This window comes from Pavona decussata, unplaced genomic scaffold (assembly GCF_977016875.1).
Source record: "Pavona decussata unplaced genomic scaffold, jaPavDecu1.1 SCAFFOLD_6, whole genome shotgun sequence".
In the NCBI taxonomy this organism is placed as follows: domain Eukaryota; kingdom Metazoa; phylum Cnidaria; class Anthozoa; order Scleractinia; family Agariciidae; genus Pavona; species Pavona decussata.
In genome coordinates this window covers 3,502,797-3,528,448 of record NW_028145430.1, presented here as the reverse complement: position 1 = coordinate 3,528,448, position 25,652 = coordinate 3,502,797, and the positions used below count along the sequence as shown (strand labels likewise).

General features: G+C 36.9%; 1 protein-coding gene and 1 long non-coding RNA gene across 6 annotated transcripts; one reads left to right on the top strand and one right to left on the bottom strand.

The window, feature by feature from the left end:
• The first annotated feature begins 2,087 nt into the window (after window positions 1-2,087).
• Window positions 2,088-25,308, top strand: LOC146489225 (tumor susceptibility gene 101 protein-like). Of its 5 annotated transcripts, none has more exons than XM_085107237.1 (6): window positions 2,088-2,158; window positions 5,281-5,362; window positions 6,963-7,028; window positions 9,811-9,974; window positions 22,856-23,027; window positions 23,979-25,308. In XM_085107237.1, the coding sequence occupies exons 1-6, from the start codon at window positions 2,117-2,119 to the stop codon at window positions 24,149-24,151; spliced, it is 699 nt and encodes a 232-aa protein (XP_084963363.1). In that variant the 5' UTR covers window positions 2,088-2,116; the 3' UTR covers window positions 24,152-25,308. The 5 variants fall into 5 exon arrangements, with proteins under 5 accessions (XP_084963363.1, XP_084963346.1, XP_084963373.1 ...); XM_085107220.1 differs by lacking the exons at window positions 22,856-23,027; window positions 23,979-25,308 and adding exons at window positions 10,267-10,438; window positions 11,315-13,061 and having other exon boundaries at window positions 2,090-2,158; XM_085107247.1 differs by lacking the exons at window positions 2,088-2,158; window positions 22,856-23,027; window positions 23,979-25,308 and adding exons at window positions 2,444-2,594; window positions 10,267-10,438; window positions 11,315-13,061.
• On the bottom strand, window positions 7,883-22,392 carry LOC146489226 (uncharacterized). The gene is made up of 3 exons (XR_014864145.1): window positions 21,771-22,392; window positions 20,739-21,740; window positions 7,883-8,212 (listed from the first exon to the last, which is right to left on the bottom strand). It is a non-coding gene; the product is annotated as an uncharacterized LOC146489226 (long non-coding RNA).
• Window positions 25,309-25,652: the final 344 nt, after the last annotated feature.

Sequence of the window (25,652 nt, the reverse complement as noted above, 5' to 3'; positions counted from 1 at the left end):
AATAAAGAAATAGGCTCTGGTTGCCAATAAAAGCCTGCATGGTTCAGTTAGATCTAGCTCAAACGCTAGTTTGACCTCCACTTATTGCATATAGTCGCCAAAGATTTATTTCAAATTGACCAGACTTAAACAATAAACAATAGAAGGGTAGAGGAGTACTTAAAGTCAGATTCAGATATTTTTTCCCGGGCAAGGCATTTCAGACCAGGGCCGTACCTAGAATTTTTTGTCTGTGGGGGCAAACTCCGCACACCCCTCACAGGGGTCACAGGGTTTCTAGTTGGACATTAACTTTGTTTTCACTCCTACACAGAAAGTTGCCTCTACGACGTTTAGAGAACAAAAAAAAAACGATACTTTTAGTTTTAAATTGTCATGACGCACTATCTACAACGATTACTAGAGAACCAAAAATCCAAATAGCCGTGCCAAGAAATACAACTCCTTGTGACAAACACTAGCCGGGCCCGGCATTGCAACAATTACAGAATGAAGCTCATCGCATGATACAAGCAGTGATTAATTTCTGTCCTAATATTGCCAAATCTCAACAAGAAAGGCAGTTAAAACTATCAAGCACTAAAAAGAGCCAAGCCAAACCCAGCTGAAATGTCCTTTGTGGCATAAAAACACCGTCGCTGAACACACAGACTGAAGAGGTCATATTCAAAACGAAGAGAATTCAAAAGAGGAAACTCAAAAATCATTAGGCGCAAATGACCTGTCGGATGATGAACATATGATGGTTAAATCCAAACCCGCTACAAATACTTGCGAGCAGCGCAGGCAGCCAATTTATCTCGGAAAAAAAATACTGGTATAAGCTAGATTTAAAAAGGCTATGGTTGTCAGTCTTTATTTACACACCAAATTCTAAACCATAGGCAGCCCAAACTGAAAAAAAAAAATCATTATTTTCATAAGAAAACCGGTACCTCAAAAGATTTTCCAAAATAATTATTTGGAATTCACATTGAAGGAATATTTTTTCAGTCAATTAGTCGATTTTCTTGTGATCAGTGTGATGTTAGAAACCGAATTGAGTTTTCCTGGCGGGGGCAGCTGCCCCCTCTGCCCCCGCGCTATGTACGGCCCTGCAGACCTTCTACGATGATAATTCAAAGTTGAGCAACCCCTATCGCATTGACATCCACAAGTCATTTATGGCAAGTGATCTAACCTAAGTTTACATCAACTTACCAAAGATTTGAAAACTGAATGAAAGAAATTATTACAGTCAAGAAACCACTCAGAGAATAATAAGCAGTTGACTCTGTTTATGTCAAAATATAACGGAAATAATGACCAATGGTAGCTCGGTATGGTCAGTTTCACCCTCTTTCTTTTTCTGCGGTCGATCTATGATGGTCTTTGTTGGAAGGGGCAAGTTCGAGCATCCTGATATTGGCAGAATTGAGTTTTTTCTGCAGGTTCTCTGAACCGACAATCGCTATATCATATATTCATCCCCTATGGCAAAACCCCACAGATATTGTTGTCCCATTTCAATCATGTATGATTATACAATCTATGTATCTACCACGCGGCTGAGCCTGAGCCACACTCGAGCTCCGAAATATGGCACAAGCGGACTTGCGACCTTCTCTGCTTGTTGTAAGTGAAGGGGGTCAGTTGGGGTATCTTCCTGGACCCTGTCATGGGTCTACGATCCGAGTTTACCCAATCTTGAAGTTCTTTCTCGTCTGCGTGTGACCAATTTTCAACGTACTGATTTGTAGCGAAAGTGCCACGTCACAACGTACAAGTAACGAAATGAAATCATAATGCGTGACAGCTGCTGATTGATAATTTTGCCGACGATGTTCAGAGAAGGCGGAAACACTGACTCAATTCAAACACGGTAATTTTTCTGTTTCGCCCTTACACCATACGCCCCATCGCCAGCACTTGGTAATACTCTTTGAACTTCCAAAAAGTCTCCGAAGTTTCTAAAAATATTTTACGGTTTCTAACTGAGAAGTTTCTCCAACAGGGTCCAACAGACAAAACAAAACAGAAATATTACTAACGGGCTTTTATCTCGCGCCAGGGCCTCGCCGGCGAAAAGGCTCGCGGGACGCTGGGCCTGTGTTTTTTCGGCTAGAGCTTCCTGATAATGGCCTTTTCTTGGCAGGCAGCGCTCAGTAAGAAAGCAAAGGTGAGCAGTTATTAGTGCTTAGGCTAAACTACATACCGCTATTTGGTAAAATCCTTAGATTCCATAACAGGCCTCAGCAGGCCTTGGTACTCGCTTTTTTTTATATCTCGATTTTAGCTTAAATTTTTTCAGGGCTTGAACAATCGATGAAACCGATGATCGGAAAATCAATCGATCAATCGATGACAATCGATGCTTTGTTAGTCAATTGGCATCGATTGGCATCGGCCAATCGATGACCAATCGATAATCACACAAAAGTGGTCGCAACTCATCGATTGTCATCGATTGGTGTTAAAAAAAAATTTCGGTATTCCACACGTTCCAGCATGTACGTATGCGCGCTCGCAGCCGTACGCACAAATGTTTCAGATTTGAATTCGTTCACTGGATTGTTTGTATGCGGATGCGACTGGAGACGAGTGAGCTCTGAATGGTGGGTGATTTAATTATACTGAATTGTAATAAAATAAACCAGAATAAACGTGAATAGGCTTCGGTAATTTTTTTATTACTTCTTTGTCACAACAAAGGTGCATAAAGTAAACAGGGTAAAAAATGAATAAAGTTTACTGAATGCAGGCTTAAATGGGTGAGCCGTATAGTAAAAGCTGAAAAAAAAAAAAGAGACCATATCGAGAAACTTAGAGCTGCGCTGCGATTGATTGATTGATTTTCCGATCGTCGGTTTCATCGATTGTTCAAGCCCTGATTTTTTATATTTTAATTGTATCATATATATCGATTTTAGCTTAAATTTTTTATATTTTAATTGCATCATATAATATACATCTAGTAATAGGACCTCTATGTAAACCACTCTTGTGATGGAGTATCCTATTAAAAGATTGTTATTATTTTTTTATTACTCAACCGACAGGGCCATCCAAGAACATCTAAGCTGAATTTAAGCTAGACTTTCCCCAAGTCGTCTTTTTATGCGCGCCGTAAAGGGAGACAAACAAGCGACGAAAAACGGACTTTGAGAAAGTCTAGATTTAAGCCAAATACTCGGAATGTTGTCTCTTGTCAGTCCTGTGTTCCCAGCTCGTTTTGTGTTCTTTTAAATGGATATTTGTGTAACCTTATACGGTTTAATCTGTTCGGATGCTTTAATTTAGGTGGACATTTAACTTGCAGAAAGTCTTACGGGACGAAATCTTATTCCCCGAAATTACGGACTGCTGTGAAATCGCACCCGCTCGTTTGGCTTGTCACACAATCTTTCCTCCTGCGTGACAAGCCAAAAGAGCGTCCGCGAGGAAGACGAAAGAATTAGTTTTAGAGTGTTACGAAATTTTCAGCTGACATTTTGCTTAAGAAAACTTGAGATGTTCTTTACAACCAAATTTGAATTTCTGGGGTAATTGCATCTAAGGTATTCGACTGAACAGATATCCACCGAAATGAACCATTGGGTGCCTGGTTTTAAAAGTAACTTAATTAATGTTTGCTAAAACTGAATTCAATCAAGAGTAGCATAAAATTGCTAGTTGCTCAATAGTACAGAGTCCTAGCTGCAGATTCCATAAAATCAGTCTGAAAATAGTTGTTTCTTGATAATCACCTTGTTTGAGGTATTGGTGTACAGTAGACTAGTTCTCAATGGCCCATTGTCCTCCTAGAAGTGGCATGTTCCGGGCGTAGTCAATTGATAGAAATTGATATTGGAAATCAATTGGTACAATTGATATTAATCGGTGATTGATATTGATTGAAATCAGTAATCGATAACAATTGAACTCACAGAAAAAAATTATTATTGATTGTTATCAATTGAGATAAGGATAATAATAATAATAAAAATATTGATAGCAATCGACAGTAATTGATAACAATCACTAATCCCAAGGAGTCCCTGGAGGAGTATCTGTTTCAAACATATTAGATGGCGTTACTATCTAGTAAACAATACAAGACCCGTGTTCAAATGGTAAAACATTTCATCATTTCAGCAATTAGTCCTGCTGGAGCCCAGCCAGGTCCAGGCAGAATGTTCATCAGGAGATCCTCCTGGTTCAATTGGGTTTTCAAATATTTTAACTTGTCCGTTCATTCCAGTGCAGTTGATTGCATCTTGCATCTCCTTTATGGCATTCTCCCTTAGATAAAAGTCCAACTTGATCCTATATATGCACAGACATTATAGCCCTCCTGAACGCTTCCATCTTTTAGCATAAGGTGCTGTACTTGGCTTGGCAGAAGCTGTTATTTCACTGTGAATAATAACCAGGATAATTAATAAGCACAATTAACACAATGTTGTCAAGTCATTTTAAGTGTTCCTCAAGTTCCCCTCCCAAATTATTTCTGTTATTGTTCTTGTTCTTTTAGTTTCAGCTTGTTGATATTTGCATTGCATATCCATGATTGAATGACTCAATAGAACCATAGAAAATACATCATGTCAATCTTTAACTTGTAGAAATTGACAAAAATAGTTTCCGATAAAAATTGATGATAATTGATAACAGTCGATAAACCAATCCTTATCGATAATGGAAATCGATATCAATCCAACTCACAACTTTTTTTCGTATGTGAAAACTGAATAATATGCCATGTAATTAATTAAATGCAATAATAAGAATTTACATAAACCTCTGTCAGTGCTTTAACTTGGCTCCGACAGGGTAGCATATGCCACAAATTTACGTCAACCCATTGATTTTAATAACAGATTTAATGGTAAAAACAGAGTGAACCTACCTGGGCTGTATGAGCCATTAACACTAAATTATGCAAAAACATGGTGGGAAATTGTTACAATTTTTTTTGTTATAATTGCAATTAAGAAAATCCCAAAGTAATAAATTATGTCGTCTAAAAAGAACATAACTGTGGGCAGATATTATCATTAAAAAACTCCGAGTATTTCATGGATGTCTAAAATGGAAATCAAGCAAAAATCTTTTATAGAAATGACGGTCATGGAATTTTCCATTGGCATTTTCAGGTGTCAGAAGATCATAACCTTCAATTGTTGTGAATAGAAAAAAGTCACATGACCTCTTAATGCAAGTGGCAGCCTGACTGATTTTCCACAGCACCCAATCTTGTTATGATAATTATTACTACTAACAGTTTTATGGTAATCAGTTTGTTTTCGTTAATTTTTTCAGAAGAATGCAAATTTATTTATCAAAGACGTTGAGGATGTGCTAACTCATTTCAAACAACTACAACCAATGTTACAAGACTTTAGTAAGTAAAATATCCACAGTCACCAGTAAGCATTTTTAGGTATACCATGTAATTAAACTAAGAAAAAAAAATACTATTGGACTCTTTACGAGTTCAGTGTTCAAGCCAAAATTTAAAAGCGTCAGTGTGAGGAATTTTAAGATGTCAATAAATGTGTCACTTTGACAGCTTACCAAAGTTCATAATCAGATATGTTTAATCTGTTGGGGTTGGTGAAGGCCAGCTTTTGTCCACTCTCTTATCTGAAACACTGAATAGTTATTAAATACCATGATTGCTGTACTGTATGTTTCATGTAAATTAATTCCATTGACTGACTTGTCTTAAACTTTCACTGAAATTAAGGAATGAATATATTCATACATATAATGATATTATGTGAAGTCAAAATGCAACATTGCATGTGTGCATGTAGATTGGTTTATTTCATGTACAACATCACATCATAGACAATGACTGGAAGTCATGCATTTTATTCTGAACATCATCGAACTTTAAACTAAATTTTATCAACAATTCCTCACTCAAGACATGTGATCATAGAGAATGTATGGTCAGTCCCTCTGCCTTTTCATGTATGAGTGAAACATGATGATGTGTTCCCGGGCTGAAGAATGGGTTACCCATTTTCTCAACTTAGACACCACTCAAACAACAAACATGGCACACCAAAAACACACAAGTACACAACCTTGTTCTTCTATCTTTCTGCTACATATACAGTTGCATTGGTGTTACCAAAAACTGTGCCTGTTGTATGGAAATATGACATGTGAGTGAGTCGATGGAGCAGGGATGGAAAAAGGGAGTGCAGACTAACTCGAGAAATAAGACATTTCATGGTCAAGTAATTTTGAGGTGTTAATTATCGTCTTTGATGCCGGTATATAAAGTTAGGTGTGCCCAGGTGTGGGAGCACCATGTTGTAGTGGGGGCACAATTGAGTTAAAAATCTAAAGGTTGGTGGTTTGTAGCCTTGGCCTTAGTCTGCCATATAATGCATTGTGTTGTTTCCTTAGGTTTGAACTTGGCTTCACATTGTCTCTCTTCACCCAGGGCTCGGTTGTTCGAAAGCCGATTAACGCTAATCCACGATTAAAAGTTAACCGAGGTTTTCATCTCGCTCATTAAACATTATTTTCAAGGCTCATTTTAATCTTATGGTAAAGAAAAGTCTAAGGCAAAACTGAGGGACAAAAATCTTTTGGAGGAATCCTTACGGATTAGTAAATATACTTGAATCAAAGTTCACGTTAACCCAGGATTAGCATAATCGGGCTTTGAAAACTGGCCCCAGGTGTATAAATGGGTACCAGTGACATACAATGTACTGTTTGGGGTAACCTTACGATGGTCTAGCTTTAGGTTCCTTTTTTTCCGTGGTCTGTACTCTGATAATATACAGAGGACGCCAAAACATGGTAAGATCAGCAGTCATGCTACGAGCCGCACTTCATTCTTCTTACCACATTTTGACGTCATCTGTTAGCAGAGTACAGACGCACGGAAAAATGGAATCTATTTGTTAAATAAAATATCCTTATTCAATTAAATAATAGTAAACTGTAACAAAACTAATGCATCCAGTTCTATCTAACAGCATATGACAACGGAAGTCAAACTGAATTATTTGTCTTGGATGGAACAATTCCAGTCAATTTTCGAGGTAAGAAATGAGAAAGACATTTTCAAACTTGTTGAAAGAAGGAGGGTAGAAAGGCAGCAAGCAAGGAAGGAAGGAAAGAAGGAAGGAAGGAAGGACGGAAGGAAAGAAGGAAGGAGGAGTGTGAGGGAGGAAGAAAGGAAGGAAGGGAGGATCGTTTCCCAAAATTGTGGTTCCCTCGTATTTTTTTTTTACTTTATCTGTCAAAACAGTACTTTGATTTTCCTTTAAGCTGCCCAATTCTCAAAGCTTGAACGACAAGCGTTCAAATTGGACTAAATTGTGTTTTACTTGGTTGTGGAAGCCAATATTGAAAGTGATTCTAGTTATGTTACCATGTTGGTTCAAGAAACGAGGGGGACACCGTAACAAGGTCCAACTTGTTCCCATACTGTCTGAAGTGCTCTGTTTAACGGGAACAGGAATACCTAATCACAAACCAACTTACAATATACAATATTCATATTCCCGTTAAATGTGTGAAATCCGTCGTTTCCGTCCCCTGAGTCTCAACCAATATAAACTTCTGTTATGAAACGGGACTGACGGATTTAACGGGGACTGATACAAATATCTAATCATATACTTAACGGGGACTGATGTGAATATTTTATCATGCACTTCCCTTTTTTACTGCAAGTATCCTTAAGTAATATATCAAATGTATAATATTCAATGAGGGCACTTACAGTGATTGAGAGAAGTAAGTAAATATTAATATCCCCGTTAAATCTCTTGTTCTCAGCCGAAAAGATCACAAGAGCATGCGAAATAAAGCTACGCATACGCGAAACAGCGAGGCAGAAATTATCAGGCTGCTTCCTTGAAATATTTTCAATATTGTATTCGAATCATTTCATTGCTATCCATTCCGTTCTTGAGAAAATCGTCCTCGTTTGACGTGAATTTCAATGCACGTCGAAGTTTCCTCTGACTGCGCAAGTCCTCAATGGGTGGGTCATACCGATCGCATCAAACACCAGTTTGCTCATCACGTCGCCCTGTTTACTGTACTGGTCCCCATTTCTTGTGACAAGAACCTAGTCGCACGTGGGTTCAGCGATGCCAAACAAATAAAGCGCGTACACTATTGTGAAGGAACGTTTACTCTTGAAGGAAACCCGTCAATAAGAACAATTGTTCATTACATTAAAAATATAAAAGGAAACAGGCCGTGAAAAAAAAACCTCAGCTGGAACAAGAAAACTTGAATAGGAACCATTTTTAAGTCAATAGGAACAAGTAATTAGGAACAAAAGTTCCACATGCCGGTTAAAAGGAACCAGCACTCTGAAAAGGGACAAAGCAATAGGAACAAATGTTCCTGAAAAATATGAAAGGGAACGAACTAACGAAACAAGAACTACTTAATAAAGGAACAGATGTTCGTTTCTGAAAGTTTAACAGGGATCAGCAAAGTCTGAATAGGAACCATTTAAATTTTACAAGAATAATAATGTTCCACACGCTAGTGAAAGCTAGGTACCCCTATTGTAAAAGGTAACCTGTCAAGTGAATAGGAACAACTGTTCATCAAATTACGAAAGGGAACGAGCTGTGATTCCCTTGTTTGTTCCATTAACAAAAAGAAAATTGGAACAAAACCTGTTTAGCTGCAAATGAACGTTTTGTTCCTACTTATATAAAACGTGTTCCGCTTTAAGCCAAATGGCCCACACTTCCAAGGTACAAGTTCATGCAAGGGGAACCTTCCTCTAACTGACAATAAAATGAAACAAAAAATCAGCCAAAATGAAGCAAACGTTCGGGGAAAAAAATGACTGAAAAATGTATAAAGGATCAGTATATATCCTGTAGATCTGATAACATGAGACAAACTTAAACGTGAAAAACATGGTACGCCAAATTTTTGGGAAACGTCATGCAAGGAAGAAGGAAGGAAAGAAAGCTCTTCTCTTATATATTTTCAAAATTGTTCATGCAAACAAGCTCAGTTACTCAACAGGTGTTGCTACTCCCCTATTTTGATATTTTGCTGTTTCCATCAGTACTTTATTGTCCCTAACTTTGAAGGTTTATTGTGTGAGCGGGACTCTTTTTTATGTTTATATATATTCTTCAAATAATTTAATGGAGGGATGGATGGAGGGACGGACGTATGGATTGGATTGGTTTGGTTGGTTGGATGGATTTATGGATAGATATCTTTATTTAAACACGGCATTTTATCAAATTGTAATACAAGAAATGGAAATGGCTGGATGGATGGATGTTTTTATCCCTCAGTGTTTTATAACAATAAAGAATTTAAACAAATGTATATGCATTACCTAACTTAAAGGGGAAGTGTCGCGGGATTTTTGACTTCTTATGTTTAAAATGGTAAAATAGACCTTCATTTTGCTACAAAATAATTCTAGAACAACGAAAGAATAGAAATAAACTCAATTCTTGAAAGAAACAACTCGTGATCTGCTTTAGCGCATTTTGGAAACAAAAATGTGAGAACTTGCAAAACGCTAGCCTGACATTTTTCAAGTTTCAATCCATTCTACCTACTCAGTCTCTGGACAGAAACACTAATCGACAGTTTTATTGCACTGGGGTGAAAATTAATAACAAAACTAGACAAACATTTTTTTCTGTTGACTGACAAATATTTAAGGGTTTTGAAATGACATCAAATTCGCGTGATACTTCCCCTTTAAACAAAACAAAAAAATCAACCAATGAACTGGTCGGGACTGTTAATTAAGTTGATCCAGCTAACCATAAAGTTCATGCTCCCTAGATACACATTTTTTATTGATGGTTTTTGTGGCAGGTACAACCTATCACGTTCCAGTGTGTGTTTTATTACGAGAGCAACATCCTTATGTGCCACCCCTGGTGTATGTCAGGCCAACAAGTTCAATGGCAATCATGCGATCACGACATGTTGATTCCAATGGCAGAGTATATCATCCATACCTTCATGAGTGGAATTATGTAAGGCAAATACTTATTAAACATAAGTGGTACTTGAGTTAAAAATTGCAGGCATTGTAGGAGGTTTCAGTTACTATTCTTTGTTTCAAAACAAGGTGTTTAATTGGTTTCAATATTTGCTTTATGTTGTTAAGCTTTATTTGTTTAGTGCCATTTGTTTATGTGCAGCAGTTATTGGTAGAAATCTTTTGATTCTAAGCTACATTTTTGTTCAAAAGTGACTGATGTTTCTGTATCTTCTGTCTCTTTAATCTGTTGATAATATTTTCTTATCAGTAACGTTTTATTCCAGAAATGTTCTGATATTGCATCTCTACTTCAAATTTTGTGTGGCGTTTTCTCCGAATATCCACCCGTTTACACCAAACAAGAACCACAAGCGATAAACAGTTACAGAGAAACTCAACAGAACAAAGCAGCTTTTTCGACAAGCACGCCGCCAAAGCCAACAACACAGCATCAAGGTGGGTACAGATTTCAAGTTGCCAATACCAAACGTACTAAGTCAGTGGTTGGGGCGTCTGGTGTGTGGGGAGCAGGGCCTATTAGGACCCCTCTGGGGAGTTTAAAGGGACTTTTTTCATGAAATGGGTCCCAAGATATTTGAACTTCTTAAGAATTAAAGATGAATTGGTGGCGTAAAATTAATATTTTGAGCTACGGCCAGGGACTTTTTATAACTTGCTTCGACAGCAGATTAAATTATTCGTGCTGTGACGGTTTCAGGCTGGTAGTACAGAACAATTTCCTTGACCGCCATAGACACACAAAATCCCAAGTTCTTTTGTGTGACAACTTGAAACATAAATCTCTGCTATATACCACTCGACCTACTTTGTTTGTACCTTGGTAGAGCTCTCGAGCTAAATCTTTTCCCCAATGAAAACTTGTGTTATTATCACCTGCTCGTGTGGTGTTGTTATGTGGTTAAGGACCCCCGTCATATTTGTGAAGTAAAGGCTGTCAGAATGAAAAAAAACAAAAACAAAAAGGCTTACGCATCGACATCGACAGAACCTTCAGATTTTGATAGTTGCCGTGGTTCAAATCTTAATTGTACTCTTTTGTTTTTCCAAAGGGAACTCTGCATATCGCGTTTCGCAAACTAATTTGTCTGAATATACAAAACTAAACTAAAAGTTCTCGAAGTAGTTTAGATGAGATATCACAAAATCCAGAAGCAATGGTAGTGTAGGTTAGAGGTAGAGCTAATGATAGAAAAACTATTACTATTCTGCCGAATCGATACAACCCTTAGCGGTTACCATTTAAACTATGTTTACTTCTGTTCTGCAAGGGTCATGTTATGGTCCTAGTATTGTTTCTTTTTAACTCTGCAGATGCCCAGGGAGATTGTATCGTTTGTATGGACAACAAGAGTAACAGTGTTTTGCTTCCATGCGGTCATTTGGGTGTCTGCATAGAGTGTGCAAACGCTTTGACAACCAGCACCAAAACCTGTCCTGTGTGCAGACAAGCAATTGTTAATGTTCAGCGTGTATATCAACCTTAAAAGTAATCACCATGAAGTGGATCCGTTAAATCTCGCGGGTTGTAAGCGTCGGTCGTCTAGAACCTCATGAAGTTTTGTTAGGGGTCCTATAAGCTTATACCTTTATAACTTTTCAGGTGTGTGACCTAGTAGGGGACTTCGTGTCCTGTTCCTTTCACACCTGTCCAAGTGCTAGTGTTGGGCGAATCTGTAAATAAATAAACCTTTACAATCTTACAGGACATCTAACAGCAATAATAATAATAATAATAATAATAATAATAATAATAATAATAATAATAATAATAATAATAATAATAATAATAATAATAATAATAATAATTTTTATTTATTTTTTAAATAAAAGTAGAAAAAAGATTTATTAAAAAACTATTTACAATTTATTTCGATGAAAAAGAGACAACTTTCAAGCCAATTTTTTTTTGATAAAGTTACTATGCTATAATAATAATAATAATAATAATAATAATAATAATTTTTATTTATTTTTTAAATAAAAGTAGAAAAAAAGATTTATTAAAAAACTATTTACAATTTATTTCGATGAAAAAGAGACAACTTTCAAGCCGATTTTTTTTTTGATAAAGTTACTATGCTATAATAATAATAATAATAATAATAATAATAATAATAATAATTTTTATTTATTTTTTAAATAAAAGTAGAAAAAAAGATTTATTAAAAAACTATTTACAATTTATTTCGATGAAAAAGAGACAACTTTCAAGCCGATTTTTTTTTGATAAAGTTACTATGCTATAATAATAATAATAATAATAATAATAATAATAATAATAATAATAATAATAATAATAATAATAATAATAATAATAATAATAATAATAATAATTATAATGGTGATGATGATGATAAGCCGCGAACCCTAGAAATATAACGTCCTTAGTCCCCAGGGCCCGGGGATCTGGGAGTTTATATTTGTATGTCTGGAGTTCCAAAATCACTCAGAGGTTCTGTTAACACAGTTAGCCTGCGCGTAGAATTGTGCGGTTAGGATTGAGATACCTAGTGAAGGGGCATTTCTGCTTATTACCGGCATTTTGTCCATTGATTGTAAAGGACATCGATTGTTAGGTTCAGTCATATAATGGCAATGTTTCTTGTTGTTTTTGTAACAAACGTAAATGCATCTTGTAGAGATAATAGGCCATGTAATGGCTACTTTGTAATGAGCGTGGAGATCACAGGTTGACTTATTGTTGTACATTTTTAGATGACATGTGAAAGGCTAATTCACACGTAGCAATTAATCTGAACGATTTAGTCCAATTTGACAAAGAAAATGAATGACCCCACGGAAATCGGCAGGATTTACAAAAATCTGTGGCAGTGCAACAGGTTTTTGAATCAGGCCGATTTTCACTGCGCGTTACACCAACATTTGTACACGAATCGGGCCGGCAAATCGATACGTGTAAATTAGTCTCAAGATAACTTCTTATTTATTAGCATTAAATGTTAAGCTTTGGAATATCAGTATTGCAGCTTCTGCGAATTGATCAAAGCAGTTAGGGACTGTTGGGATGAAATATAATGGAGTTGGTTCCATTTGGAAATGATCATTGCCGAGTTCATCTTAGAGACGGAAAACCATCTTTAAACAGGAAACTCGTTTTAAAAACGGAAAACAATATGTTGAAGAACAATTTCCTGCCTCAAATTTATCATTCATTCCCCCGTTTAAACACACGATTTTCTGTACAGCTTGGAGGCAAGAAAGTGGAGAACATGACAAGTACTGATTAAGCTGGCCAGAAAGGCGTTACGCAAGTGTCTTAATTTCTTGTCCCTGTTCGTACTTAAACGACTGAAAACGACAGAAAGCTCTACTTTCTATTGACTGTCTTGGAAACCTTCGGTTGTCATCGTTTTTCACTTGATCTTTTTAAGTGACCATAACCTAATTTTTCTCACTTTCTCATCTAAATGTACAGATCTCTCAAAGATGTTTCGCGAAAAACAACCAACAACAAGATACCAAAACGCTCATTATACTATTAAATTAAAATATAAAAAATTTAAGCTAAAATCGATATATATGATACAATTAAAATATAAAAAATTTAAGCTAAAATCGAGATATAAAAAAAAAGCGAGTACAAAGGCCTGCTGAGGCCTGTAATGGAATCTAAGGATTTTACCAAATAGCGGTATGTAGTTTAGCCTAAGCACTAATAACTGCTCACCTTTGCTTTCTTATTAAGCGCTGCCTGCCAAGAAAAGGCCATTATCAGGAAGCTCTAGCGGAAAAAACACATCCACAAGTCATTTATGGCAAGTGATCTAACCTAAGTTTACATCAACTTACCAAAGATTTGAAAACTGAATGAAAGAAATTACAGTCAAGAAACCACTCACAGAGAATAATAAGCGGTTGACTCTGTTTATGTCAAAATATAACGGAAATGATGACCAATGGTAGCTCGGTATGGTATTTCACCCTCTTTCTTTTTCTGCGGTCGATCTATGATGGTCTTTGTTGGAAGGGGCAAGTTCGAGCATCCTGATATTGGCAGAATTGAGTTTTTTCTGCAGGTTCTCTGAACCGGCAATCGCTATATCATATATTCATCCCGTATGGCAAAACCCCACAGATATTGTTGTCCCATTTCAATCATGTATGATTATACAATCTATGTATCTACCACGTGGCTGAGCCTGAGCCACGCTCCGAAATATGGCACAAGCGGACTTGCGACCTTCTCTGCTTGTTGTAAGTGAAGGGGGTCAGTTGGGGTATCTTCCTGGACCCTGTCAGGGGGTTTACCCAATCTTGAAGTTCTTTCTTGTCTGCGTGTGACCAATTTTCAACGTACTGATTTATAGCGAAAGTGCCACGTCACAACGTACAAGTAACGAAATGAAATCATAATGCGTGACAGCTGCTGATTGATAATTTTGCCGACGATGTTCAGAGAAGGCGGAAACACTGACTCAATTCAAACACGGTAATTTTTCTGTTTCGCCCTTACACCATACGCCCCATCGCCAGCACTTGGTAATACTCTTTGAACTTCCAAAAAGTCTCCGAAGTTTCTAAAAATATTTTACGGTTTCTAACAGAGAAGTTTCTCCAACAGGGTCCAACAGACAAAACAAAACAGAAATATTACTAGCCTGCAATGCAGGCGTATTTTTGGAGCGGGAGCGCCGAATAATCCTTCGTTGCTGTCATCTTGGGCGAGGAAGCGCGAGAGGGCTGGAGCGAGTCAAAAGTGACCCTAAGGGAGATTAATAAGGGAGAGGACGACTGGCTGAGAAATAAAGGAGAGGGGAGGGGGAGAGGAGGGAAAAATACGCCTGCAATCCTGCCCCCCCCTCCCCCTCAGCCTCCTTCAAATACGCGAACTAAATTTATTATTCAGCGCTCGCCCTCCGCTCGCCCATAAAAAACGCCTGCACTGCAGGCTAAAATATTACGGGCTTTTATCTCGCGCCAGGGCCTCGCCGGCGAAAAGGCTCGCGGGACGCTGGGCCTGTGTTTTTTGGGCTAGAGCTTCCTGATAATGGCCTTTTCTTGGCAGGCAGCGCTTAATAAGAAAGCAAAGGTGAGCAGTGATTAGTGCTTAGGCTAAACTACATACCGCTATTTGGTAAAATCCTTAGATTCCATTACAGGCCTCAGCAGGCCTTGGTACTCGCTTTTTTTTATATCTCGTTTTTAGCTTAAATTTTTTATATTTTAATTGTATCATACATATCGATTTTAGCTTAAATTTTTTATATTTTAATTGCATCATATAACATACATCTAGTACTAGGACCTCTATGTAAACCACTCTTGTGATGGAGCATCCTATTAAAAGATTGTTATTATTTTTTTATTACTCAACCGACAGGGCCACCCAAGAACATCTAAGCTGAATTTAAGCTAGACTTTCCCCAAGTCGTCTTTTTATGCGCGCCGAAAAGGGAGACAAACAAGCGACGAAAAACGGACTTTGAGAAAGTCTAGATTTAAGCCAAATACTCAGAATGTTGTCTCTTGTCAGTCCTGTGTTCCCAGCTCGTTTTGTGTTCTTTTAAATGGATATTTGTGTAACCTTATACGGTTTAATCTGTTCGGATGCTTTAATTTAGGTGGACATTTAACTTGCAGAAAGTCTTACGGGACGAAATCTTATTCCCCGAATTTACGGACTGCTGTGAAATCGCACACGCTCGTTTGGCTTGTCACGCAATCTTTCCTCCTGCGTGACAAGCCAAAAGAGCGTCCGCGAGGAAGACGAAAGAATTAGTTTTAGAGTGTTACGAAATTCTCAGCTGACATTTTGCTTAAGAAAACTTGAGATGTTCTTTACAACCAAATTTGAATTTCTGGGGTAATTTTGCATCTAAGGTATTCGACCGAACAGATATCCACCGAAATGAACCATTGGGTGCCTGGTTTTAAAAGTAACTTAATTAATGTTTGCTAAAACTGAATTCAATCAAGAGTAGCATAAAATTGCTAGTTGCTCAATAGTACAGAGTCCTAGCTGCAGATTCCATAAAATCAGTCTGAAAATAGTTGTTTCTTGATAATCACCTTGTTTGAGGTATTGGTGTACAGTAGACTAGTTCTCAATGGCCCATTGTCCTCCTAGAAGTGGCATGTTCCGGGCGTAGTCAATTGATAGAAATTGATATTGGAAATCAATTGGTACAATTGATATTGATCGGTGATTGATATTGATTGAAATCAGTAATCGATAACAATTGAACTCACAGAAAAAAATTGTTATTGATAATTTGTTATCAATTGAGATAAGGATAAAAATAATAAAAATATTGATAGCAATCGACAGAATTGATAACAATCACTAATCCCAAGGAGTCCCTGGAGGAGTATCTGTTTCAAACATATTAGATGGCGTTACTATCTAGTAAACAATACAAGACCCGTGTTCAAATGGTAAAACATTTTATCATTTTAGCAAATAGTCCTGCCGGAGCCCAGCCAGGTCCAGGCAGAATGTTCATCAGGAGATCCTCCTGGTTCAATTGGGTTTTCAAATATTTTAACTTATCCATTCATCCCAGTGCAGTTGATTGCATCTTGCATCTCCTTTATGGCATTCTCCCTTAGACGAAAGTCCAACTTGATCCTATATATGCACAGACATTATAGCCCTCCTGAACGCTTCCATCTTTTAGCATAAGGTGCCATACTTGGCTTGGCAGAAGCTGTTATTTCACTGTGAATAATAACCAGGCCCCAGTTGTTCAAAGGCCGGATAACTTTATCCAGTGGATAAGTCACTATCCGACAGTTTCAATCTGTGCAAACATTTCAGTATTTCATCGTGTACAAGCGAATATGCACACTCTAACCACAGTCTAGTTTAGGAGTGTAGAAAACCTTGGACAACATTTAACATGAAGTATATTTTAGACCCCGAATAGTGCCTTATCCAGCGGATAAAGTTATCCGGCCTTTGAACAACTGGGGCCAGGATAATTAATAAGCACAATTAACACAATGTTGTCAAGTCATTTTAAGTGTTCCTCAAGTTTCCCTCCCAAATTATTTCTGTTATTGTTCTTGTTCTTTTAGTTTCAGCTTGTTGATATTTGCATTGCATATCCATGATTGAATGACTCAATAGAACCATAGAAAATACATCATGTCAATCTTTAACTTGTAGAAATTGACAAAAATAGTTTCCGATAAAAATTGATGATAATTGATAACAGTCGATAAACCAATCCTTATCGATAATGGAAATCGATATCAATCCAACTCACAACTTTTTTTCGTATGTGAAAACTGAATAATATGCCATGTAATTAATTAAATGCAATAATAAGAATTTACATAAACCTCTGTCAGTGCTTTAACTTGGCTCCGACAGGGTAGCATATGCCACAAATTTACGTCAACCCATTGATTTTAATAAAAGATTTAATGGTAAAAACAGAGTGAACCTACCTGGGCTGTATGAGCCATTAACACTAAATTATGCAAAAACATGGTGGGAAATTGTTACAATTTTTTTTGTTATCATTGCAATTAAGAAAATCCCAAAGTAATAAATTATGTCGTCTAAAAAGAACATAATTGTGGGCAGATATTGTCATTAAAAAACTCCAAGTATGAATGGAAATCAAACAAAAATCTTTTATAGAAATGATGGTCATGGGATTTTAAATTGGCATGATGTGTACAGCATACCATTTTCAGGTGTCAGAAGATCATAACCTTCAATTGTTGTGAATAGAAAAAATTCACATGACCTCTTAATGCAAGTGGCAGCCTGACTGATTTTCCACAGCACCCAATCTTGTTATGATAATTATTACTACTAACAGTTTTATGGTAATCAGTTTGTTTTCGTTAATTTTTTCAGAAGAATGCAAATTTATTTATCAAAGACGTTGAGGATGTGCTAACTCATTTCAAACAACTACATCCAATGTTACAAGACTTTAGTAAGTAAAATATCCACAGTCACCAGTAAGCATTTTTAGGTATACCATGTAATTAAACTAAGAAAAAAAAAATACTATTGGACTCTTTATGAGTTCAGTGTTCAAGCCAAAATTTAAAAGCGTCAGTGTGAGGAATTTTAAGGAGTCAGTAAATGTGTCACTTTGACAGCTTACCAAAGTTCATAATCAGATATGTTTAATCTGTTGGGGTTGGTGAAGGCCAGCTTTTGTCCACTCTCTTATCTGAAACACTGAATAGTTATTAAATACCATGATTGCTGTACTGTATGTTTCATGTAAATTAATTCCATTGACTGACTTGTCTTAAACTTTCACTGAAATTAAGGAATGAATATATTCATACATATAATGATATTATGTGAAGTCAAAATGCAACATTGCATGTGTGCATGTAGATTGGTTTATTTCATGTACAACATCACATCATAGACAATGACTGGAAGTCATGCATTTTATTCTGAACATCATCGAACTTTAAACTAAATTTTATCAACAATTCCTCACTCAAGACATGTGATCATAGAGAATGTATGGTCAGTCCCTCTGCCTTTTCATGTATGAGTGAAACATGATGATGTGTTCCCGGGCTGAAGAATGGGTTACCCATTTTCTCAACTTAGACACCACTCAAACAACAAACATGGCACACCAAAAACACACAAGGAAACAACCTTGTTCTTCTATCTTTCTGCTACATATACAGTTGCATTGGTTTTTCCAAAAACTGTGCCTGTTGTATGGAAATATGACATGCGAGTGAGTCGATGGAGCAGGGATGGAAATAGGGAGTACAGACTAACTCGAGAAATAAGACATTTCATGGTCAAGTAATTTTGAGGTGTCAATTATCGTCTTTGATGCCGGTATATAAAGTTAGGTGTGCCCAGGTGTGGGAGCACCATGTTGTAGTGGGGGCACAATTGAGTTAAAAATCTAAAGGTTGGTGGTTTGTAGCCTTGGCCTTAGTCTGCCATATAATGCATTGTGTTGTTTCCTTAGGTTTGAACTTGGCTTCACATTATCTCTCTTCACCCAGGTGTATAAATGGGTACCAGTGACATACATTGCACTGTCTGGGGTTACCTGGGACTAGCTTTAGGTTCCTTTTTTCCATGGTCTGTACTCTGATAATGCCGGCACAGATGATGCCAAAACATGATAAGAACAGCAGTCACGCTACGAGCCGCACTTCTTTCTTCTTACCACATTTTGACGTCATCTGTGCATTAGCAGAGTACAGACAAAAATGGAATGTATTTGTTAAATAAAATATCTTTATTCAATTAAATAACAATAAAATGTAACAAAACTAATGCATCCAGTTCTATCTAACAGCATATGATAACGGAAGTCAAACTGAATTATTTGTCTTGGATGGAACAATTCCAGTCAATTTTCGAGGTAAGAAATGAGAAAGGCATTTCAAACATGTTGAAAGAAGGAGGGTAGAAAGGCAGCAAGGAAGGAAGGAAGGAAGGAAGAAGGAGGGAGGGAGGGAGGGAGGGAGGGAGGGAGGGAGGGAAGGAAGGAAGGAAGGAAGGAAGGAAGGAAGGAAGGAAGGAGGAGGAGGAGTGTGAGGGAGGAAGAAAGGAAGGGAGGGAGGATCGTTTCCCAAAATTGTGGTTCCCTCGTATTTTTTTTACTTTATCTGTCAAACCAATACTTTGATTTTCCTTTAAGCTGCCCAATTCTCAAAGCTTGAACGACAAGCGTTCAAATTGGGCTAAATTGTGTTTTACTTGGCGGTGGAAGCCACTATTGAAAGTGATTCTAGTTGTTACCATCTTGGTTCAAGAAACGAGGGGGACACCGTAACAAGGTCCAACTTGTTCCCATACTGTCTGAAGTGCTCTGTTTAACGAAAACAGGAATACCTTCTTACAAACAAACTTACAATATATAATAATCATATTCCCGTTAAATGTGTGAAATCCGTCGTTTCCGTCCCCTGAGTCTCAACCAATAAAAACTTCTGTTATGAAACGGGAATGACGGATTTAACGGGGACTGATACAAATATCTAATCATACACTTCTCTTTTTTACTGCAACTATCCTTAAGTAATATATCAAATATATAATATTCAATAACGGAACTTACAGTGATTGAGAGAAGTAAGTAGTTAAATAGTAATATCCCCGTTAAATCTCTTGTTCTCAGCCGAAAAGATCACAAGAGCACGCGAAATAAAGCTGCGCATGCGCGAAACAATGAGGCAGAAATTATCAGGATGCTTCCTTGAAATATTTTCAATATTGTATTCGAATCTTTAGGTCCTAATGAAGCTGAGATATATCACAGAGTCCTCGTAACCACAATCAGCGGTGAGGACAAAAGTGCAAAACTCCCCTGAGGGAAAAGCTATAACACAAGATTATGAGACAATTCATCCAACCTGTTCGTATCAGGTTTTCAAGTTTAGGATCACTATTTAAGCATCCTTTTGATTTCATTTCATTGCTATCCATTCCTTTCTTGAGAAAATCGTCCTCTTTTGACGTGAATTTCAATACACGTCGAAGTTTCCTCTGACTGCGCAATTCCGCAATGGGTGGGTCATACCGATTGCATCAATTACTAGTTTGCTGCCCTGTTTACTGTGCTGGTCTCCATTTCTCGTGACAAGAACCTAGTCGCACTTGGGTTCAGCGATGCCAAACAAATAAAGCGCGTACACTATTGAGAAGGAACGTTTACTTTGAAAGGGAACCCGTCAATAAGAACAATTGTTCATTCCATTAAAAATATAAAAGGAAACAGGCCGTAAAAAAAAAAAAGCTAAAAAAAAAAACAATAACAACAACAAAAACAACAAAAATAGGAACAGCTGCAAAAAGGACAAAACGGTTCCCTCAGCTGGAACAAGAAAACCTGAATAGGAACCATTTTTAAGTCAATAGGAACAAGTAATTAGGAACAAAAGTTCCACATGCCGGTTAAAAGGAACCAGCACTCTGAAAAGGGACAAAGCAATAGGAACAAATGTTCCTGAAAAATATCAAAGAGAACGAACTTATGAAACAAAAACCACTTAATAAGGGAACAGATGTTTGTTTCTGAAAGTTTAACAGGGATCAGCAAAGTCTGAATAGGAACCATTTAAATTTTACAAGGATAACTACTTGGGAACGAATGTTCCACACGCTAGTGAAAGCTAGGAACGCCTATTGTAAAAGGTAACCTGTCAAGTGAATAGAAACAATTGTTCTTCAAATTACGAAACGAGTTGTGGTTCCCTTGTTTGTTCCATTAACAAAAAGAAAATTGGAACAAAACCTTCTTATTTTAGCTGCAAATGAACCTTTTGTTCCTTCTTATATAAAACGTGTTCCGCTTTAAGCTAAATGGTCCACACTTCCAAGGTACAAGTTCATGCAAGGGGAACCTTCCTCCACCAGGTATTGGAACTGACAATAAAATGAAACTAAAAATCAGTTCGGAAAAAAAAAATGGCTGACAAACGTATAGAGGATCAGTATATCCTGTAGATTCACCAACCAAAATAAAGGATCAGTATATCCTGTAGATTCACCAACCAAAATCTGATAACATTAGACAAACTTAAACGTGAAAAACATGGTACGCCAAATTTTTGGAAAACGTCATGCAAGGAGGAAGGAAGGAAGGAAAGCTCTTCTCTTATATATTTTCAAAATTATTCATACAAACAAGCTCAGTTAGTTGACAGGTGTTGCTACTCCTGCACTTTGATATTTTACCGTTTCCATCAGTACTTTATTATCCCTAACTTTGATGGTTTATTGTGTGAATGGAGGGATGGATGGATGGATGGACGGACGTACCTACGTACGTGCGTACGTACGTACACGTACGTACGTACGTACGTACGGACGGATGGATGGATGAATGTCTATCATTTTATCAAATTGTAATACAAGAAATAGATGGATGGATGTTTTTATCTCTCAGTGTTTTATATCAATAAAGAATTTAAACAAATGTATATGCATTACCTAACTTAAAGGGGAAGTGTCACGGGATTTTTTACTTCTTTTGTTTAAAATGGTTAAATAAGACCTTCATTCCACTACAAAGTAATTCTAGAACAACGAAAGAAAAGAAATGAACTCAATTCTTGAAAGAAACAACTCGTGATCTGTTCTAGCGCATTTTGGAAACAAAAATGCGAGAACTTGCAAAACGTTAGCCTGACATTTTTCAAGTCTCAATCCATTCTACCTACTCAGTCTCTGGACAGAAACACTAATCGACAGTTTTATTGCACTGGGGTGAAAATTTATAACAAAACCAGACAAACATTTGAGGGTTTTGAAATGACATCAAATTCGCGTGATACTACCCCTTTAAGGAAATAAAAAAGTCAATTAATGATCACCAATGGCAACTTAAACTGATCGGGACTATTAATTAAGTCGATCCAGCTAACATAAAGTCTAGGCTCCCTAAATACACATTTTTTTATTGATGGTCTTTGTGGCAGATACAACCTATCACATTCCAGTGTGTGTTTTATTACAAGAGCACCATCCTTATGTTCCACCCCTGGTGTATGTCAGGCCAACAAGTTCAATGGCAATCATGCGATCACGACATGTTGATTCCAATGGCAGAGTATATCATCCATACCTTCATAAGTGGAATTCTGTAAGGCAAATACTTATTAAACATAAGTGATACTTAATTTAAAAATTGCAGGCATTGTAGGAGGTTTCAGTTACTATTCTTTGTTTGAAAACAAGGTGTTTAATTGGTTTCAATATTTGCGTTATGTTGTTAAGCTTTATTTGTTTAGTGTCATTTATTTATGTGCAGCAGTTATTGGTAGAAATCTTTTGATTCTAAGCTACATTTTTGTTCAAAAGTGACTGATGTTTCTGTATCTTCTGTCTCTTTAATCTGTTGATAATATTTTCTTATCAGTAACGTTTTATTCCAGGAATGTTCTGATATTGCATCTCTACTTCAAATTTTGTGTGGCGTTTTCTCTGAATATCCACCCGTTTACACCAAACAAGAACCACAAGCGATAAACAGTTACAGAGAAACTCAACAGAACAAAACAGCTTTTTCGACAAGCACGCCGCCAAAGCCAACAACACAGCATCAAGGTGGGTACAGATTTCAAGTTGCCAATACCAATCGTACTAGGTCAGTGGTTGGGGCGTCTGGTGTGTGGGGAGCAGGGCCTATTAGGACCCCTCTGGGGAGTTTAAAGGGACTTTTTTCATGAAATGGGTCCCAAGATATTTGAACTTGTAACACAGAACTTATTAAGAATTAAAGATGAATTGGTGGTGTGAAATTAATATTTTGAGTTATGTTCAGGGACTTCTTATAACTTGCTTTGATAGCAGATTAAATTATTCGTAGTGTGGCGGTTTCAAGTTGGTAGTACAGAACAATTTCCTTGACCGCCATAGACTCACAAAATCCCAAGTCCTTTTGCGTGACAACTTGAAACATAAATCTCTGCTATATACCACTCGACCTACTTTGTTTGTATCTTGGCAGAGATGTCGAGGTAAACCTTTTCCCCAATGAAAACTTGTGTAATTGTCACCTGCCCGTGTGATGTTATGTGGTTAAGGACCGCCGTCATATTTGTGAAGTAAAGGCTGTCAGAATGAAAAGGTAATAAAAAAAAAAAAAAAAAAAGCAAAAAAATAATAATAAAAAAAAAGGCTTACGCATCGACATCGACAGAACCTTCAGATTTTGATAGCTGGCGTGGTTCAAATCTTAATTGGACTCTTGTTTTTCCGAAGGGAACTCTGCATATCGCGTTTTGCAAACTAATTTGTCTGAATATACAAAACTAAACTAAAAGTTCTCGAAGTAGTATAGATGAGATATCACAAAATCCAGAGGCATTGGTAGTGTAGGTTAGAGGTAGAGCTAATGTAGGTCCTGAGTTCAGGTCTGATTTAAATAATCTAGAAAAAGTATTGCTATTCTGCCGAATCGATACATCCCTTGGCGTTTACCATTTAAACTATGTTTACTTCTGTTCTGCAAGGGTCATGTTATGGTCCTAGTATTGTTTCTTTTTAACTCTGCAGATACCCAGGGAGATTGTTTCGTTTGTATGGACAACAAGAGTAACAGTGTTTTGCTTCCATGCGGTCATTTGGGTGTCTGCATAGAGTGTGCAAACGCTTTGACAACCAGCACCAAAACCTGTCCTGTGTGCAGACAAGCAATTGTTAATGTTCAGCGTGTATATCAACCTTAAAAGTAATCACCATGAAGTGGATCCGTTAAATCTCGCGGGTTGTAAGCGTCGGTCGTCTAGAACCTCATGAAGTTTTGTTAGGGGTCCTGTAAGCTTATACCTTTATGACTTTTTAGGTGTGTGACCTAGTAGGGGACTTCGTGTCCTGTTCCTTTCACACCTGTCCAAGTGCTAGTGTTGGGCGAATCTGTAAATAAATAAACCTTTACAAGCTTACAAGACATCTAATAGCAATAATAATAATAACAATAATAATAATAATAATAATAATAATAATAATAATAATAATAATAATAATACTAATAATAATAATAATAATAATTTTTATTTATTTTTTAAATTAAAGTAGAAAAAAGATTTATTAAAAACTATTTACAATTTATTTCGATGAAAAAGAGACAACTTTCAAGCCGATTTTTTTTGATAAAGTTACTATGCTATAATAATAATAATAATAATAATAATAATAATAATAATAATAATAATAATAACAATAATAATAATAATAATAATTATAATGGTGATGATGGTGATAAGCTGCGAACCCTAGAAATATAAAGTCCTTAGTCCTCAGGGCCCGGGGATCTGGGAGTTTATATTTGTATGTCCGGAGTTCCAAAATCACTCAGAGGTTCTGTTAACACAGGTAGCCTGCGTGTAGAATTGTGCGGTTAGGATTGAGATACCTAGTGAAGGGGCATTTCTGCTTATTACCGGTATTTTGTCCATTGATTGTAAAGGACATCGATTGTTAGGTTCAGTCATATAATGGCAATGTTTCTTGTTGTTTTTGTAACAAACGTTAATGCATCTTGTAGAGATAATAGGCCATGTAATGGCTACTTTGTAATGAGCGTGGAGATCACAGGTTGACTTATTGTTGTACATTTTTAGATGACATGTGAAAGGCTAATTCACACGTAGCAATTAATCTGAACGATTTAGTCCAATTTGACAAAGAAAATGAATGACCTCACGGAAATCGGCAGGATTTACAAAAATCTGTGGCAGTGCAACAGGTTTTTGAATCAGGCCGATTTTCACTGCGCGTTACACCAACATTTGTACACGAATCGGGCCGGCAAATCGATACGTGTAAATTAGTCTCAAGATAACTTCTTATTTATTAGCATTAAATGTTAAGCTTTGGAATATCAGTATTGCAGCTTCTGCGAATTGATCAAAGCAGTTAGGGACTGTTGGGATGAAATATAATGAAGTTGGTTCCGTTTGGAAATGATCATTGCCGAGTTCATCTTAGAGACGGAAAACCATCTTTAAACAGGAAACTCGTTTTAAAAACGGAAAACAATATGTTGAAGAACAATTTCCCGCCTCAAATTTATCATTCATTCCCCCGTTTAAACACACGATTTTCTGTACAGCTTGGAGGCAAGAAAGTGGAGAACATGACAAGTACTGATTAAGCTGGCCAGAAAGGCGTTACGTATTAAGTGTCTTAATTTCTTGTCCCTGTTCGTACTTAAACGACTGAAAACGA

Coding starts and splice junctions, on each gene's coding strand:
- LOC146489225 (XM_085107237.1), top strand. CDS start 2,117: ATGGCCTTTTCTTGGCAGGCAGCGCTCAGTAAGAAAGCAAAG. Junction 5,363..6,962: donor ACCAATGTTACAAGACTTTA/GTAAGTAAAATA, acceptor TCTATCTAACAG/CATATGACAACGGAAGTCAA. Junction 7,029..9,810: donor AATTCCAGTCAATTTTCGAG/GTAAGAAATGAG, acceptor TTTTTGTGGCAG/GTACAACCTATCACGTTCCA.